Here is a 19,115-nt window from a genome sequence, read left to right as displayed (position 1 = left end):
AAACCAGGTGGAAGAGCTATATCCTGGCCCACCCAGCCCACAAGAAATCAAAGTATCCCAAGTGTATTCCACGGAGCTAAACTCACAGTCCAAAATCCATGTCCCTTAACTTAGGCCTTCAGCCCACCTTATTTTGAAAACTGGCTTCGTCCATGGTTTATTCACTTGTTTTTTTTTTTTTGGGGGTTAAATCTATGTCCCCTAACTCATGGCTTATCTATCTAATAATATTATAATAAAAGAAATGACTTTGTCAATCATTGTGAAAAATACCTCCTAAAGTTCATGCTTTACTAATTTTTCCCTTATTAAAAGAAATGAAAAACAAACACATTAAGGGAAATAAGTAATTGGAATTCAGTTAAAAAATTTAAAACTAAAAATCCTCCCAAACTACCATCAATCTTATCATCTCTATCTTTCTAGTTAGGGCCAGTTTGACATTGCTGTGTTGTGAAAATAATCGCTGTAAGAGAAATTAGTTGTGAGAGAAAACAGTTTGGCGTTTGATAAACTTTTTTCTTAAAAGTGTTGTTGGTACTGATTCCCGCATAATCAGAAAATGATTCTCGAATAATCATTAAACCCAACGCCTCTTTGAAACTGATTCCTGTATAATCAGAAAATGAAAGCACCTCATTAGCTGATTTCCCTTATAACTTTCTCTCACAACAATTTTTAACAATAAGTGATTTTCTCATAGTTACCAAATGGTCTGGGCTTCTCAAACTTAAAAAAAAAAAAAATCACTTATCACCCCATATAAGCAATGCCAAACGGAAACTTAATATTTAAGAGATCCCTTTTGTGGCTAGTTTGTATTGGCCCTTTGTGGCCAGTGGCTTTTTTGGCTGAATTATGAATGCAATCATAGAATTTCTCAAAAAAAAAAAAAAATGAGGGTAAAATGTAAATAATCTTATTTTAAGGTTAAAAAAGGGGAATAATATTTTATAATAACATAGATGATAATATATTGTGATGTACACATATACCTGCCGACTACTTTGCCCCCACACAATATATATATGGTTGTCGTTTGATGTATGTATATATTTTCACTTAATTATATATCTTAATCAGAGAAAACAATGAGATAATGAGGAATCACAAACCAACATGATCCGTTGTCAATAAGAACCCCTTTCCCTTAAAATGACCAGAAAAGAGCACATGAACCCGACCAAATTGCCTTTGAGTCTACCCACATCGCATGTTCTTAATCATTAATGCTGTTGCCTGCCTCTCCTGGAATGCCCAACTTTGCTTCGTTGGACTTTTCAGTTCTGATGTGCTTCCAATTACCATGTTGTTTTGTCTATTCTACCAGACATATCCCGAATATCCCATTAATCAGATCTTCCTAATTACATGCATTGTATGTGGCTCTAATGTAGCCAGGTCATAGCGGTTACTTTCGATTGGTGGTTCGATGTAAATTGAATTGAAATTGAGTTCGAGCTAATCTTTTTGAGTATCGTCCTTTTAAGACGAGACTTGTAGGTTAGACTGCCGGACATTAGTCCAATTCAAGTTGAGCAACTAAACAAAGTTAATTCATATCTAGAGAACCATGATGGGCTCATTCCTTGTAAACAACTACTCATATCCTTACCAGCATATCACAATCTAACACGTGCACATAAATAACTCTTTAAAATAATAAAAATATAAATTTCCACACACATGTCAAATCGTAAATTGTATTATGGAATGAGGGGATGAACCAAAGCATTTTCTATATCTTAAAAGTAAAAGGAAAAGAATGCATGAACACCAAGAACTCACATAATTAATAAAAATTAATGTACTGATGGTTGTTGTGAAGACTGTGATTCTGTTAACAAATGGTGTGCTGCATTTTGGCAATGCGTGCGTGTAATGCATGAACCTCAAAAGAAATTATCAAATGACGACGAGTTGTGAGTTGTGAGGTTCGCATGTCAGCCGCAGAAGTTGCTACTTCTTGAGTTCATGCATGTTGGATTGTCGGCCCTCCGATCAGCGCCTGCTTTTTTGTCTTCGTCTTCAACGACATCCGTCCGAGCCACCGGAACAAACTTAAACCTCGTATGCATCAACCACCCAAAATTATTAAAAATTGCAAACCCACATTTTTTAATCATAATTGTATGATTAATCATAGGCTATAAACAATAGGTACCAAACTTCAAGCTGCTAGATTAGGGTACATATTACAAATGGTAAATTATGAGGAAAACTTGTGCGAGGTTATCAAGTATGGAATCATAAATTTTCATACGGATAAGTTCTTATTTCGTTTAAGGAACTGTTGAGATGAAGTAGACTATTTGTTATCTTTTGAAATTGGTTGGTATATTTTCACCGAATATGATGAATTTCCTAAAAAGAACACTAAATAATTGTTTTTCTAGTTATTTGGATTGGGATGAAGACCACTCTAGTCTAAAGATGGCTTCGCCTTTTAGATATCGTTGAGTTCAAGTAAAAGATTAAACCTGTCCAGAGTCAATGAAAGAAACTTTTTATTCTTATACACATATCGTCTTTTAATTGAGATATTTTGTCTTTCAATACTGTCATCCGGCAACATCTGCGCACAAATTTTTCTTGTGAAGTATATTTGGCAAATTTTGTTTCTTGGTTTTACACATTGGTATATATCATCAAAAGGCCAATGATATTGACACAAGCATGTTTATCTTTCTCCATAAGGTATGTACCGAATTGAAGTTTATCTACATCTTACCTTCTCCTTTTTGGTTTTTGGCTTTGCCTAATGGAGGTTCTGTGGACAACCTCAAGGCCCTCTCTTTTTTTCCCATCTCTTTCTTCTCCCTTGCGTAAAAGCTTGTCCCAACCAATCCCATTCAAACATGTCACAACCTTTATTCTGTCATGCAGATACCAACCTTTTAAACTTTGAACAAAAACTTGGTGCACTGCACGTGGCAGCAAACCCACAACCCTCAGACGTAAAAGAATCAACTTAAGCTCTAAGCTTTGATATATATGCCACGTGTGAGTCTTGACACATGACCAATTGATCACGAAACTTCTTCTCCGTACGGAGATTTCTATTTTTGTTTCATTGCTGGGTTTTTGAAGCTTCCTTCCTCATATGATATTTCTGTTAAATTTTAATTTCATTTGTTGGGCCCCCACCTCATGGTGTTCTCTTCATGACAGCCAGTTAGGAGTTAGGAGTTAGGAGTTCGGAGAGTGTCCCCCAGATCTTTCCTCAAGATACCCAATTTGACATGCATTGCTTTGCAAACTCAATTCCTTCCGCATTAATATTATTATTTTTCCCATGGAGTCTAGTGACGACGCGTCATCACTGGACTTCTCACTTGCTAAAGCCACCCACAAGCATCGTGCTGCAGAATGACATGTATCCAAGGCATCTTGGAGTCGACCACCTTCTCTTCTGCCGACGTGCACCTACAGTTTCCCTCCACGTCATCAGGCGTGAACCCCACCACCACCAACACAAAAACGAAGTCTGTCTGTCTCCTCCATGACCCCATCCTGTGTTGTTGCACTCCTCCCCGCCTCAAATATATTTGGCAGCCAATTTTCCACCTCTCTCTTTCTCTCTCTTTTTTTTTTATCGTTATCCGGTGCTGTACGTCCGCATCAACATCCATGCAACCTCATCCAATTTTAGTGTTTAAATATTACGAATGAGAAGCAACAGCAAGACCATGGGAATATAATTAAGTCAACGAATCAAAGGGTCGGATCTTGTTGCCCACCTAACTACCATGCTTCCACCACCCCAACAATCAATTTTTTTTATTTATTTTAATTTTGTGTTCTTGAAAATATTAAAATAAAAAAACAAAAAATAAGTTGGCAGCAAGGCGTCTGGCAGCTATTTTAGCCACTACAACCACATGTCGAAATTAAATATATGGACAAGTGTAAATTATAAAAAGGTCAAAACCGACGGTCCAGATAAAAAACGGTGAGCGGATAAGGGTCTTCCCTCCACCCCACTACCCAAACTCCACCCAAAACACAAACCAAGAGGCAAGAGGCAAGAGGCAAGAGGCAAGAGGCATAGAGGTGCAGTGACGTCATCACACCTTTTAGCTGATTATCCATTTGGAAATTCCAGGTCAACACTCAGGAATTAATAAAATTCGAAAAGCTACGAACTTTCATGGTTCGCGGCACACATGTGTATATATATAGCCAATGGCCCATTTGGGTCGACCAAAAACAAAACGCACAAAATTTCGGAGATGGGAAAAGTGAACTTTCATGGCTGCTCTCAATCTCTATCTCAATCCCACACGGTTTCTTGGGTAAGAGGGAAGTGTATAGGGAAGGGGTCCTTTGGCACTGTGTGCATCGGGGTCAGCAAATCGGACGGTCAAGTCTTCGCCGCCAAGTCGGTGGATCGCGCCGCGTGTCTTCACGGTCAGCTGGAGTCACTGGAGAACGAAATTCGGATTCTCCGGTCGCTCTCCTCGCCGCACGTCGTCAAGTACCTCGGAGACGACGTGTCGTGCGACACAACCAGTTCCACGGCGTCGTTTCGGAATCTCCACATGGAGTACTTGCCAGGTGGCACCGTCGGTGCCGACGTGGACGAAACGACGTTGCGTTCTCGCACCTGGTGTGTCGTTTCGGCGCTGAGGTACGTCCACTCGAGAGGCATTGTTCACTGCGACGTCAAAGGGAAGAATGTCCTGGTGGGCCCCGCTCTCGACCAAGCCAAGCTGGCCGATTTCGGTTCGGCGATGGTGCTTTCCGACCACACGTGTACGGGCCCGATCGTTCCACGCGGAAGCCCGCTGTGGATGGCACCGGAGGTAATTAACCGAGAATATCAGGGGCCGGAGTCCGACGTCTGGTCTCTGGGCTGCACGGTGATCGAGATGGTAACCGGAAAGCCTGCGTGGGAGGATCGCGGGGTGGACACGCTGGCTCGAATTGGGTTGTCGGGCGGGTTGCCCCGGTTCCCGAACCAGTTGTCGGAAACGGGTCGCGATTTTCTCGAGAAGTGTCTTATGAGAGACCCGAAGGAGCGATGGAGCTGCGATCAGCTGCTGCAGCATCCATTCTTGGCTTCCGTGTCGCCCAATGCGGTCGCCGACTCGTCGCCTCGCTGCGTGCTCGACTGGGTTAACTCCGAGTTCGGAGATGATCACGAGGAGGACGAGGAGGACTGCGAGGCTTCTGCGAGGGAGCGGATTGGTAAATTGGCGACGAATACAGGGGCAAATTGGGAATCAGATGGATGGACTGCGGTGAGGGGCACGGACTGTTGCAAAGTAGAAGTAGAAGCAGATGGCGCGAGTTCGTGTGAGGAAGGGACAAGTTGGGAATATTCAGATGTAAGAGCGGTAGATTTGGAATGTGAAAAATTCGGTGGCTGTGATTCAGTGGAGCGGGCACGTAATTATTACTGTGACGGTGGGAGGTGCGCGGCGGTTGGCTCCAGCGGTTGGTGTGGGTGGAAAAGGGAATGTTTGGCGGTGGAGAGAGTAGGGATAAGAAGGTCTTGTGGCAGCTTGTGTAATTTGTGTAGAAGCATGTTATTTCTATTTTTATATTCTTTGGTAATATTCATGAATAAATTATTAATTATTTTTATTTGTTATATTGTCGGGTTTGGTTCATAAGTTTTATTCTCATTTTGGACAAAAATTTGGATCAACTAAGGATCCCAATTATAGAACATAGTCAAAAATCTAAACAGTTGGCAGGGGACATAATTGAGCACTCAAAATGTCTTCGGACATAAGAAAAGCTTTAAAAAACGGCAAATACTCCGTTAAAATTCTTTAGATTTCACAAGAGTTTTTTAATTGTCATATAACGCTTTGAACGCTTCTATAACCAATTTCAAATAAAAGTGTACTGAATAATTTTAAGTAGATGATATTTAATTTGTGTTACTAGTGTAAGTGGAAGGTTCAAACATGATGATGGACTTCTGTTCAGCTGATAGATGAGGGAAGGCATGCGCAACTGGGATCAGTTGAGTTTGCAAGTTGTTGCAAATTGGAGCAAATTGGGTTTTTTATAATCAAATGTGATACGGACAAGAGATTTGATTATACAATTTGCTAAAATATCCTGAATAGAAAAAACAAGTGGGGAAAAATTGTAAGTTCATGTGTGTGTGTGTGTGTCTCTCACTGCCTTGCCTTGCTTTCAATGTCATGCGTTGCAATTTGCAAACAAACGACTTGATTTTTAATTCGATCATAACTATAATTGATTGTTGACATATATATTTGATATCTGAGTGGACCTTGTACGATATGAGATAGTGGGCTCTGTTGGCCATCAAGCTTCACTCAAGTAATACTAAACTAAGTGGTATTTTAATATCTCACCAACAAACCCTAATCACCCAAAAATAGTTCTTGGATTATTTTTTTTTAAAATTTTATTTTTTGAGCTGAACAATGATCTACTATGTGAAGACATATGGAACGAACGATGAATATTTGTTGTAAATATAAGGATAAATGCTCTAACAGCAAATGCTCGGAGTTATAAACTTATAATTCATACATACTAGAATTAGTAATACATGTTCCTATGCTTTGTTTGAGGCTACGGGCTTAGTTGGGGAGTAAATCAAGAGGCGAACATAAATATATGAAGTGAGTTCAAGTAGCAAGGGAAAATATAAAAAATGTTAAAGGCTAAAATGAGTCATATTTCGAACCCAAAAAAAAAAAACAAAAAAAAACAAAAAACAAACGAAAGATCAACTGAACGATCAGCCCAATGAGCTCGTCAAAGGCTCACTCGAAACTAATAAGCCCATGCAAAAGTAGCTGGCATTTGAAAGAGGCCCAATGTCCAGCTCAATAAAGAAAGAAGTAGAAAAGCCTAGTTAGAAAGCTTGTATTTCTTATTGAAGGTGCTATTATCACTTAGCTATGGCCAAGTTGACCTAATTTTAAAATGAATAATGCTACTCTTATTACATTTGCATTTCACATTTTTATATTATTTTATGTGGTAGTTGAGGTGGGTAGCTACATCAATTAAAATTATATAATATTTTCTTTTCTTTTATGATTTATTCCAATATTTGTTTTTCTAATTGTCTTAATTCAAATACACTTCATTGATTTAATTGACGTGACATATAATATGGACATGTCAATGCCACATCATGTGGTATAGAAATGCGAGATAAAAATGTAGTAAGTGTAGCATTACTCTTTTACAATATATCTTTTGATAAAATTACTTTAAAAAACCAAAAAACAAAAAACACTTACCATGTACGGTTCAACCTGACTTCTACTTTATCCCACAATCATATATAAAAATGCTTAGTGTTCCGATTTTATTGAATCCAGTCACAACCTATGTTGGACGAATAATGACAAAATATATGTGAATTAACTCTTAGTTTAATGATATATATTTTTTTTCAACATTGAAAGAAATACTAAGTTGAACCTCTCATTTTAATTAAAAAAATAATAATAATGACGAAACATATATGTGATTCTGTTGTCACGTATTCATCCATAAATTTGCATTTGAGGAACAAATCAACGTGACACGTTTGCAGCAAGTCCCCTAAAAATTTACCATTTGTATCCCCCATTTTCACCATTTTAAAAAATCAAAGTGAATAAAATTGAAAATAGTTTCCACTTTAATAATAAAACTTGAAAACTTACTCGCAAAGCAATCTGATATTGTAAATTGACAAGTGCATTTCACTTACCCATCGCATTCTCAACGTACAACCCACGCAGCAGTCCATTCACAAATTTTGCGCGAGAAAAACTGCAAACAAACTCGTCGAATAGACCACGCTTCTCCTCCTCTTCTGCATTTACATTCCCATACTACTTAGATCTGCAGACTCTTTCTCTTCTCTCTCTCTCTGCAATCCAAAATCAGAAGGTTTTGCTGTGCCACATTCTTCTCCGCCTATCGGGTCCCTCCTATTGAAGCCCCGACCCAGGCACCATGGCCGCTGCGAGTGCCCCCATGACCATGAAAGAGACACTAACGGTAATGCCACCCTCATCTTGATCCTAATTTCATCTAAATATTTCTGGGTTTTCGTCATTTGATCCAATGCGTCACTGGATCCACCCAGATCCTGTAAAGACTACGTTTTCACTCTGTTTCCCAGTGACCCATTTGCTAATTACGTATGATCATGCATTCATTTGTGTATTTGTGTTTGTTTTTTTGTTGGGTTTTTAGCAATGTGTTTGATGATTGAGTGTGATAATGGTGATGTTGATTTGAATGTGTGTGGTTTGCAGTTGCCTAGTATTGGGATCAATCCCCAATTCATTACGTTTACGCATGTGACTATGGAATCGGACAAGTATATTTGTGTTAGGGAAACATCGCCGCAAAATAGCGTCGTTATCATCGACATGAACATGCCCATGCAGCCATTGCGTCGGCCCATTACGGCTGATTCGGCTTTGATGAACCCCAATTCCAGAATTCTTGCTCTAAAAGGTAACATTTCAATTATTGAAATTACGGAAAAGATGCAATTCCAATGTGCAGTACTGAAATTCCAGCTTGAGTTATCATTGTGAATATATATGGGAATTGTGCCATTGCTGTTGATAGATTGGATGCAGCTCCATTTTTTAACAGAAATGATTGGTCATTGGCATGTATGAAACATTGTTGAAATTTTGTAATCTGGAATATAGACTGCCATAGTTATTGTTTTTTTGTCTTGTTATTTGTTGTTGTGTTTATTGCCTCACTGATTGATGGCTGAATTCAATGTGCAGCTCAAGTTCAAGGAACTACTCAGGACCATTTACAAATATTTAACATTGAAATGAAAGCAAAGATGAAATCACATCAGATGCCCGAGCAGGTGACATCTTGCCCTATTTTAGGGCGTTCCCAATGTTGCATGTCAGATGTTATGAACGTTTACAATATGGTATTATAGGTTTGTTTTTGGTAATTGGTTGTAATCCTACTCTCTTTTCTTCTTTCTAGATTGTCTTTTGGAAGTGGATCACTCCAAAGATGCTGGGCCTGGTAACACAGACCTCAGTATATCATTGGTTAATTGAAGGTAAGGCGTCTTTACATATTCGTGAATCTGATTTCATTTATTTTATTTTCTTCTCATTATCTCATTTCCCCATCTGAGGTTTTCAGTTTTATTCTTATATTGTGCACATGTTTGAAATGTATCTTACTTCTAGGTGATTCCGAGCCTACGAAGGTCTTTGAGCGGACAGCTAATTTGGCAAATAATCAAATAATCAACTACCGTTGTGATCCTTCTGAAAAGTGGTTGGTCTTGATAGGAATTGCTCCTGGTTCACCTGAGGTGAGTGGTTAACTTGTTGTTTGCTGTTTTTTCCTTTGTACTGTTTCTGTTTCTGTAATCCTGTTCATGGATTTCCCAAAATTTGGCAGTGCGTGAAGTGACACCCCTATAATTGTACATATCTCTATGAATATAATTTTTGTTTGTATGATGGTTAAAAGATTTAGAAGAGTGGCCAAAATGTTGTGCTGCTTTCAATTAATGGGAGCTGGGCTTGGTTAAGCATTTTATCCTTTTTGGTTCACCAGAAGGTTGCATTGTGCTTCTGCACAGTGTACTTGGAGTATTCCTTCTCTTTTGGTGGCTTAAATATTCTTATTTCCACCCTGTACTCATGAAAAATCCATGTTGTGTATGTGTGTTTATTTTGTTCAAGGAATATGTCTATTAAAAATCACATTTATTATTTATTTATTTATTTACCTTTAGTTCATGGAAAAATTGTTTCTATCTTGAAGGGACTGAAATCCATGATGGTTTTTCAGATTTGATGACATCTTTAACAATTAACATAGTGATTTTTCCAAAATGACTGTAGAGGCCACAACTGGTCAAGGGAAACATGCAGCTTTTCTCTGTGGAACAGAAACGTAGTCAGGCTCTTGAAGCACATTCTGCATCGTTTGCCACATTTAAAGTGCGGTTTTATATTTCTTACTCAATTTCTCTTGAATCTAAAGGATATACAATTTACTGCTGTACTATTTTAAATCCTCATTAATTTTTATGTCATATGCAGGTTCCAGGGAATGAGAATCCTTCAATTCTTATTTGTTTTGCCTCAAAGTCCTTTAATGCTGGACAAGTTACATCAAAGCTGCATGTAATTGAGCTTGGTGCTCAGCCAGGTCTGCTGTTTTAAATCTTATTTAGTCTTATGCATCTGTTACATGCCTTCTTCTGCTTCAGGATTAATTTCAGGAACTGATTTACTGTGAATTGTCATCAGGAAAACCATCATATACAAAGAAGCAAGCGGATCTATTCTTTCCTCCAGACTTTGCTGATGACTTTCCTGTGTCAATGCAGGTCTTACTATAGTCTCTCATTGCTTTGACTTATCCCATATATTTTCTCTATCAATCAAAGTACATTACTTTTTTTTTTTTCTCAATAAATTTCAGATATCAGAAAAGTATGGGTTGATATACGTTATCACAAAGCTTGGGCTTCTATTTGTATATGACCTAGAGACAGCAACTGCCGTTTATAGAAATCGAATCAGTCCAGATCCTATATTTTTGACAGCTGAAGCTTCATCCATTGGGGGTTTTTATGCAATCAATAGGCGAGGCCAGGTCTTACTTGCCACCATCAATGAACAAACAATTGTACCTTTTGTTAGTGGTCAGGTATGCTTTTGAGCCATTTTGTAGTTTTGGCAACTGGAGAAAAGAAAATGTTATATTTTAAATTTTTGTTTGGTGATTTTGCAGTTAAACAATTTGGGGCTTGCAGTTAGTCTTGCGAAAAGAGGAAACCTTCCTGGTGCTGAAGACCTGGTAATGATTTCAGTTTATTTGTTTTCATTTATTAGAAACATTCTGAGAATTGGCATGTTAATCTTAGTTGTTGGCAATCCTTCTTTACATGATATCAGGGAAGGAAAAAAGAAGGAGGGGTGGGGGGCAGAGATTGGTGACTGTTTTAATGGAGCTCTATCCATTCAATTGCAGTCTTCCTAAATAGAATGGAATTCAACCTCCAAGAGTATTATAAATAGACTATCACATATAAATATTTAATGCGACGATAGTATTGTGACGCATTACCTACAGTATATATGATTATCTATTTTCTTCTGTGCAACGAGTGTTAAATGTATCCTTGATAGCCCCCTCATGTATGAGGTGAGTGCAAAGGTTAATATGGTTGTTTTTCTTTTGTTTTTGTTTTTTTGTGTACTTGTGTGTGTCTTTTCCCGTTATGCAGTGGAGATCAGTATGTAGCGATATGTAGAAACTGGATCCCTTTATTCCCTCTGGAAACAATTTTTTCCTGGGAAGTTCAGCGGTGGATTTTATAATTCAAGTCTTCCTAGGTGTTCACAACATATGAGAATATGAATACAGAATGTTTTGCTGTTTGCACTTTGGTCATATCTTGAAACTGCATTTTATGGTTGTCATACTCAGGTTGTCCAGCGGTTCCAAGAATTGTTTTCTCAGACAAAATATAAGGAGGCTGCAGAGCTTGCCGCAGAATCTCCAATGGGAATACTCCGTACTCCTGATACTGTCGCTAAATTTCAGGTATAGTTGCATTCATATGTTGGTTCATATACATATATATTCCTCATAGTTCTTGTGCTTCCCTTTAAATTACCTTTGGGAACATTTCATTTCCTTTATAGGACCATGTAATCTTTGTAGCACGAACAAATTTACTCACATTGTTCATTTGTTGCAGAGTGTTCCTGTGCAAGCTGGGCAAACCCCACCATTGTTGCAGTACTTTGGAACTTTGTTAACTAGAGGAAAACTCAATGCTTATGAATCATTGGAATTATCACGTTTGGTTGTAAATCAGAACAAAAAGAATCTTTTGGAGAATTGGCTGGCGGAGGACAAGCTAGAATGTAGTGAAGAGCTTGGAGATCTTGTGAAGGTATGATATGACCCTAGCAAACCAAAAATAAAAATATATAAAAGAATCATGTTAGACAGATCATTTAAACTTTTATTCAACAATTGTGATTTTGGGTATTCTTCTGCTTTATTATTTTTTTATTCATTGTGATATAATGACACATATTCCAATGCAGACAGTGGATAACGACCTTGCTTTGAAAATATACATCAAAGCCCGGGCAACTCCTAAAGTTGTTGCAGCATTTGCTGAGAGAAGGGAATTTGACAAGATTTTGATATACTCAAAGCAGGTTACATAAATTTGTTTTTCTTTGTACTAAAATCTTTTTGAAATACATTTGTTCAAATCTATCATTTTGAACAGCAATCATTAGCTTCTGAAAACTAATATTGTGTCAGTTTTGTTATTATGATTTTCAATAACATGGCCAATGGCTCATACTGGATAATTTTTGTTATAGTGAATTTGTCATTTAAAATTGTCGCAGGTTGGGTATACACCCGATTACTTGTTCCTTCTGCAAACAATTTTGCGGTCAGATCCCCAGGTACATGCATTAATCTGGAATACATTTTCGAGGCATTTTTCTGTTTACAATTGCTTTGTAACTGTGAACTTTGCTTGTCTTACAAGTTGAGCTAAATTGCCTGATTTGGAAACAACTACAATTATCTTGATGGCAGGGGGCTGTTAATTTTGCTCTAATGATGGCTCAAATGGAAGGTGGCTGCCCTGTTGACTACAATACCATTACTGATCTATTCCTTCAGGTTTGAGTTAAATATCTATGTTGTATGAACAATTTTTTTGTGGTCAAAATATGTTCCTTGTTTTGTTGTTCTGAAGTATGCTAAATGATTTTTGGGATTTGAAATTTTACCTTTAAGCAATTTTTGCTCCTTGTTTTACACTTTCGAGTCTCCTTACGTAGATGTTTTGTATTCCCTTTGTAGCTTTAAACTGATGAATATGAATTTTGGGACTTCTTTTCTTTGTGTGTTTTCTCTTATCAGAGGAACTTGATCCGTGAGGCAACTGCCTTTTTGTTGGATGTGCTGAAGCCGAATCTACCTGAGCATGGATACCTTCAGTCAAAGGTTCGTATGTTTTCCCTCAAACACTGATTTCTTGTTATTCTTTCTTTTAAAAAAAAATACATATATAGTGTGTATTTCTTTCTTCACATATCTGCTCCATAATATATTTTGTCTAGGTTTTGGAAATCAATCTTGTGACTTTTCCAAATGTTGCGGATGCTATATTGGCCAATGGTATGTTCAGTCATTATGATCGTCCACGCATTGGTCAACTCTGTGAAAAAGCTGGTTTGTATCTGCGTGCCTTACAGGTATGATTCTTCTTGAATTCTGATGACAAAATTCCTTTTAAAGATGATAATTGGTTTCCTGGACTAATATTATGTCTAATCTGCAGCATTACACTGAGTTGCCTGATATCAAACGTGTCATCGTGAACACACATGCAATTGACCCTCAGGTTGGCACTTATGCCTTTATAACTTGAACTATGTGAAGTAGTATATCTCTAACTACAAGGTGTACTTCAGGCTCTCGTTGAGTTCTTTGGAACTCTTTCCGAAGAATGGGCTCTTGAGTGCATGAAAGATCTTCTACTGGTCAATCTTAGGGGAAATCTTCAGATTATTGTGCAGGTAAACTACTTTATTTGTTAATTTTATATTGTTTATAAAGTTGAGGCTTACCTGATTATTCTTTTGCAGACCGCCAAAGAGTATTCCGAACAACTGGGTGTAGATAAATGTATAAAATTGTTCGAGCAGTTCAAGTCCTATGAGGGGTTGTACTTTTTCTTAGGCTCATACTTGAGCTCCAGGTATCAGTTTCTTTTCAATGGAAGAGAAGTTAAAAGATGAGATTCATTTGCTCATGAGTGCTGTTGTGCACTTGTTTTTCTTTTTTTTTCCCTTTCATTTATTCATCATTTGTGTACAGTGAGGATCCTGATATCCATTTCAAGTACATTGAAGCAGCTGCAAAAACTGGACAGATTAAGGAGGTGGAGCGTGTGACACGGGAATCTAATTTTTATGACCCTGAGAAGGCTAAGAACTTTCTTATGGAAGCAAAGCTTCCAGACGCACGTCCTTTGATTAATGTCTGTGATCGTTTTGGGTTTGTTCCAGATCTCACCCATTACCTATATACAAACAATATGCTTCGTTACATTGAAGGTTATGTCCAAAAGGTATATATATTTTGAGGCTCTATATCAGTTTTGTACTTTCGAGTTGCAGGTTTTCTCCCATTTTTTTGTGATAAATTTTGTACGCTTTGTCAATGTTATTGTTCAAATTGACCATTGATCTTTACAGATCTTATTTTGGTTGATAGGTCAATCCAGGAAATGCTCCTTTAGTTGTAGGGCAGCTATTGGATGATGAATGCCCTGAAGATTTCATCAAAGGTCTTATTCTTTCAGTTCGTTCTCTTCTACCAGTTGAGCCCCTTGTTGATGAATGCGAAAAGAGGTGCATTATCTCTTCATGACCCTGTATGCCCTTCATCTTTCACATTAGTTTCTTATCATTCTGCTGATTTCTATTTTCAGGAATCGTCTTCGCTTGCTCACTCAATTCTTGGAGCATCTCGTGAGTGAGGGAAGCCAAGATGTACATGTTCACAATGCTCTGGGTAAAATCATCATAGATAGCGGCAACAACCCGGAGCATTTTCTCACAACGAACCCATACTATGATTCACGCGTTGTGGGTAAATATTGCGAAAAACGGGATCCCACACTTGCTGTTGTTGCATATCGTAGAGGGCAATGTGATGATGAACTTATTAATGTCACAAATAAAAATTCCTTGTTCAAACTCCAGGCCAGGTTTGTGTGTTTCTTTTTGCTAGTAAGATGTTACTGGATCGTGATTCAGTATGCGGCTCTCTTATGCTATTTACTTGATATATGTATATCAGATATGTTGTGGAGAGAATGGATGATGACCTCTGGGCTAAGGTCCTTGATCCTGATAATGAATATAGAAGGCAGCTAATCGATCAAGTTGTATCTACTGCCTTGCCAGAAAGCAAGAGCCCTGAGCAAGTTTCAGCAACTGTCAAAGCATTTATGACTGCAGACCTTCCACATGAGTTGATTGAGCTTCTTGAAAAGATAGTGCTCCAAAATTCTGCTTTTAGTGGGAACTTCAATCTGCAGAATCTGTTGATTCTGACTGCCATCAAGGCTGATCCATCCAGAGTCATGGATTATATTAACAGATTAGACAACTTTGATGGACCTGCAGTTGGATTAATGGCCGTAGAAGCTCAATTGTTTGAGGAAGCATTCGCAATCTTCAAGAAATTCAATGCGAATGTTGACGCTGTGAATGTCCTGTTGGATAACATTCAGAGCATTGACCGAGCTGTAGAGTTTGCATTCCGAGTTGAAGAAGATGCTGTTTGGAGCCAGGTGGCCAAGGCCCAACTCCGAGAAGGACTAGTGAGTGATGCAATTGAGTCATTCATCCGTGCAGATGATGCCACTCAGTTTTTGGATGTCATACGTGCTGCTGAGGATGCAAATGTATATCATGACTTGGTAAGGTACCTTCTGATGGTTAGGCAGAAGACCAAGGAGCCCAAGGTCGACAGTGAACTTATTTATGCATATGCTAAGATTGATCGACTTGGTGAAATTGAAGAGTTCATTCTTATGCCAAATGTTGCCAATCTCCAAAATGTTGGGGATCGCTTGTTTGATGAAGCCCTATATGAAGCGGCCAAAATCATATTTGCATTCATTTCTAACTGGGCTAAGCTGGCATGCACTCTTGTGAAGCTAAATCAGTTTCAAGGTGCTGTTGATGCTGCTCGAAAAGCTAACAGCTCAAAGACGTGGAAGTTTGTTTGCTTCGCATGCGTTGATGCTGAGGAGTACCGACTAGCTCAGATTTGTGGACTCAACATCATCATCCAGGTAGCATTCTTGTATCCTGTACTGTTTATGTTACTTCCCCGTTATATCTTTTTTTGTTTATCAAGATGTTTGGCAAAACAGGTGGTGGGTATTCTTTCGATAAGTTGTTGTTAGATGCTTCTAAGTGCTGCAGATTGGTGCTCTAGTCTGTGTTATAGGACACAATTAATTGGTCAAATTATACTTTTGATGATTCCTTAATCCTGCATGTTTTATGATAGGTGGATGATTTGGAAGAGGTCAGTGAATATTACCAGAACAGGGGATGCTTTAATGAGCTCATTAGTCTCATGGAGAGTGGACTGGGATTGGAACGTGCACATATGGGCATTTTTACAGAGTTAGGAGTTCTATATGCAAGATACCGTCCTGAGAAGCTTATGGAGCACATTAAACTGTTTTCTACCCGTCTCAATATTCCCAAGCTAATACGAGCTTGTGATGAACAACAGCACTGGAAAGAATTAACGTATTTATATATCCAATATGATGAGTTCGACAATGCTGCAACCACCATAATGAATCACTCCCCGGAAGCATGGGACCACATGCAATTCAAGGATGTGATAGTCAAAGTTGCGAGTGTTGAACTCTACTACAGGGCTGTGCACTTCTACTTACAAGAACATCCTGATCTTATCAATGATGTTCTTAATGTGATTGCACTTCGTGTTGACCACACCCGAGTGGTGGATATAATGAGAAAGGTTCGGTTCTCTATTACAAAGTCATTAATTTTGGTCTCTGCTGTCACATTTTTCTTCTGGCAGGGTTTGGAAAGAGTTCTGTATTCTACATTTTCAATCGTTTTGGTTTTCAGGCTGGTCACATCCGTCTTGTAAAGCCGTACATGGTTGCAGTTCAGAGCAACAATGTAACTGCTGTAAATGAAGCTCTAAACGAAATATACATAGAGGAGGAAGACTATGACAGACTCCGTGAATCAATAGATTTGCACGACAGCTTTGATCAGATAGGTCTTGCTCAAAAGGTGAGTGAGATTGAATCTTCTCATCCATTGAATGTCTTTGATTGAAACTTGTATTTATTATTTTTTGTTGATGCAAATGAGCAGCTTGAGAAACACGAGCTTCTTGAGATGAGACGTGTTGCTGCATACATTTATAAGAAAGCTGGAAGATGGAAGCAATCCATTGCATTGTCAAAGAAAGACAATCACTACAAAGATTGCATGGAGACATGCTCGCAGTCTGGTGATCATGAGCTCTCAGAGGAACTGCTTATCTATTTCATTGAGCAGGTCTGTTTTTTATATGCATTAGTTAAACAAAGCTCATGCTTACCAAATAAATCACGGAGTAATGTACACACTCATTTATTCTTTTCCACATCCCAGCCCATGAGGTTAAGGAGGGAGTTCACTCCATGCTTCTATCTCTTTTTCTTTGTAAAGCATTTTACTAGATGCAGTTTTGTAATCTTCTGTAATGTATATGCAGGGAAAGAAAGAGTGCTTTGCGTCATGCCTCTTTGTTTGTTATGATTTAATCCGGCCAGATGTTGCTCTTGAGCTTGCATGGATGAATAATATAATTGATTTTGCCCTCCCATACCTCCTGCAGGTAATGTTCTTATTTCTTTTTCCCTTTATCCATTGGTTACCTTTTAATTGCTCCTCACTTACTCGGCCCTTCTCTCTCCCTCTCTCAGTTTATTCGAGAGTACACAGGTAAGGTGGATGAACTTGTTAAGGACAAAATTGAAGCTCAAAATGAGGTGAAAGCCAAAGAGAAAGAGGAGAAGGAATTGGTCGCTCAGCAGGTATTGCTATTTGCTTTATTTTGTGTCATGGAGAGCCTTTCTTATACATTTCTCCAAGAATGTTTTAATTTTTTTCAAGACTGTTGGTTTTAATTTTTTCATATGTATCTTAATTAGCAGTTCTTACATTATCGGTTACTTTCCAGTTTGCCTTTGATGGTCGGGAAACAAACACACGCACACACAAATAAAACAAGATAAAATAAGTGTGTTTAGATAGTTTCTCTCCTTTATGCTCGTGGAGTGAACCTACCCACCATAAGCATAAGAGTGTTGTCTTAATTTAAAGCTCACATTAAACTTGAATTTTTAAGGAATATTAGACTTTTGATTTTGTTATTATTAACACCTATTCATTTGTAGACTTAAACATCAGAAAATTAAAGACAAATAACTTATATTTTTGCACGATCTGCAGAATATGTATGCTCAATTGCTGCCTGCCTTGCCTGCACCACCAGGAATGGGTGGAGGCTATGCTCCGCCAATGCCACCAATGGGTGGTATGGGAATGCCTCCAATGCCACCTTTTGGAATGCCGCAAATGGGCCCGTCCTACTGATCTTTGAGGCATTTGAGGTTTTATGAGTGTTCTAACAGCTTCTACAGGGCGAAAGCTAGAATGTCATGGACTCTCCTGTTACGCTGAATCTGATTCCATTTCAAAGTTCACTTCTGTTTTTGGAAATGAAGGGTTGAGCCAAGTATTCTCCCACTTTCTTGCCACCACAACATCTTCGTATGGAGGTTTATGGTCATCTGTTTTAGAAATTTTTTAAATTCACGGTATCAATTGGTTTTTGCTTGGTTGCCAAGTCTGAGCTGAGTAGGTGTTGGTTTAGTAATCTTTGTGAGACCTAGGATGGCAACCGATCTTGCACTTGGTCATGGCTGTAGTTGTGGCCATGCTACTGCTACATGTATAGGTAATTTTTTGAATTTGTTCTTGTTCTTTTTTGGACGTAACTTGGTCTTGTTAGTGTCAAGAAACATTTCAGCGGTGAAGTTTTTGTACTAACATGTTGTCCTCGATACTCAAGAAATTTTTGTCCTTTTAATATTGAAGATTCTTTTCCCTAGTGCAATTCAAAAGCAGTTGATTCTCTTTATTTTTTTTACCTCCTTGTTAGCTGCAAGAATTCAACCCCAATTCAAAACGAAACTAAGAAATTGAAGTTAAACTAAGAAAAATAAGGGAGCATTGGCTCATCTTTGTTTAATCTATTTTACTACAAAAACAGTTGAGCTATGTTGAAAGCTTTTATGTACCTTCAAAAACAGAAAGGGTCTTATTGTCGATCAATTTTTGTCATATGACAAGCGACAATTTAAATTACTGTAATTAAAAGGGCGTGATCACGCTACTCTTACCAACATACTTAACCCACATTTATCAGTTTTTTCTTTTCTAATAGATTGACATATCTTATTATCACATTGTTAATTCAAAACAACTTCAAGCAGAAATCTAGATGAC

The 19,115-nt window shown here is 38.1% G+C and overlaps 2 protein-coding genes across 2 annotated transcripts; both read left to right on the top strand.

Annotated features, from left to right (window-relative positions):
• Positions 1–3,966: 3,966 nt before the first annotated feature.
• Positions 3,967–5,643, top strand: LOC117630726 (mitogen-activated protein kinase kinase kinase 18). The gene has a single exon (XM_034363468.1). It carries the CDS (start codon positions 4,167–4,169, stop codon positions 5,616–5,618), a length of 1,452 nt encoding a protein of 483 aa, XP_034219359.1. The 5' UTR covers positions 3,967–4,166; the 3' UTR covers positions 5,619–5,643.
• A 2,045-nt stretch (positions 5,644–7,688) lies between these two features.
• LOC117630725 (clathrin heavy chain 1-like) lies at positions 7,689–18,747 on the top strand. Its single transcript, XM_034363467.1, has 30 exons — positions 7,689–7,992; positions 8,253–8,457; positions 8,745–8,833; positions 8,962–9,040; positions 9,174–9,301; positions 9,840–9,938; positions 10,041–10,149; positions 10,251–10,330; positions 10,426–10,653; positions 10,738–10,803; positions 11,437–11,553; positions 11,711–11,908; positions 12,066–12,182; positions 12,381–12,440; positions 12,577–12,663; positions 12,907–12,990; positions 13,107–13,241; positions 13,328–13,390; positions 13,461–13,565; positions 13,635–13,747; positions 13,867–14,119; positions 14,266–14,402; positions 14,483–14,761; positions 14,854–15,856; positions 16,078–16,563; positions 16,677–16,847; positions 16,932–17,117; positions 17,317–17,439; positions 17,528–17,638; positions 18,057–18,747. Exons 1-30 carry the CDS (start codon positions 7,948–7,950, stop codon positions 18,198–18,200), a joined length of 5,100 nt encoding a protein of 1,699 aa, XP_034219358.1. The 5' UTR covers positions 7,689–7,947; the 3' UTR covers positions 18,201–18,747.
• The last annotated feature ends 368 nt before the right edge of the window (positions 18,748–19,115 follow it).

This window comes from Prunus dulcis, chromosome 6, assembly GCF_902201215.1.
Source record: "Prunus dulcis chromosome 6, ALMONDv2, whole genome shotgun sequence".
Classification (NCBI taxonomy): Eukaryota; Viridiplantae; Streptophyta; class Magnoliopsida; order Rosales; family Rosaceae; genus Prunus; species Prunus dulcis.
This window is presented reverse-complemented; position numbering and strand designations above follow the sequence as displayed.

Excerpts from the sequence above, each read along its gene's own strand:
- LOC117630726 (XM_034363468.1), top strand. The coding sequence starts at position 4,167 with ATGTGTATATATATAGCCAATGGCCCATTTGGGTCGACCAAAAACAAA.
- LOC117630725 (XM_034363467.1), top strand. The coding sequence starts at position 7,948 with ATGGCCGCTGCGAGTGCCCCCATGACCATGAAAGAGACACTAACG. Across the intron at positions 9,041-9,173 it reads ATATCATTGGTTAATTGAAG|GTGATTCCGAGCCTACGAAG; the intron begins GTAAGGCGTCTT and ends TCTTACTTCTAG. Across the intron at positions 10,804-11,436 it reads TTCCTGGTGCTGAAGACCTG|GTTGTCCAGCGGTTCCAAGA; the intron begins GTAATGATTTCA and ends TGTCATACTCAG.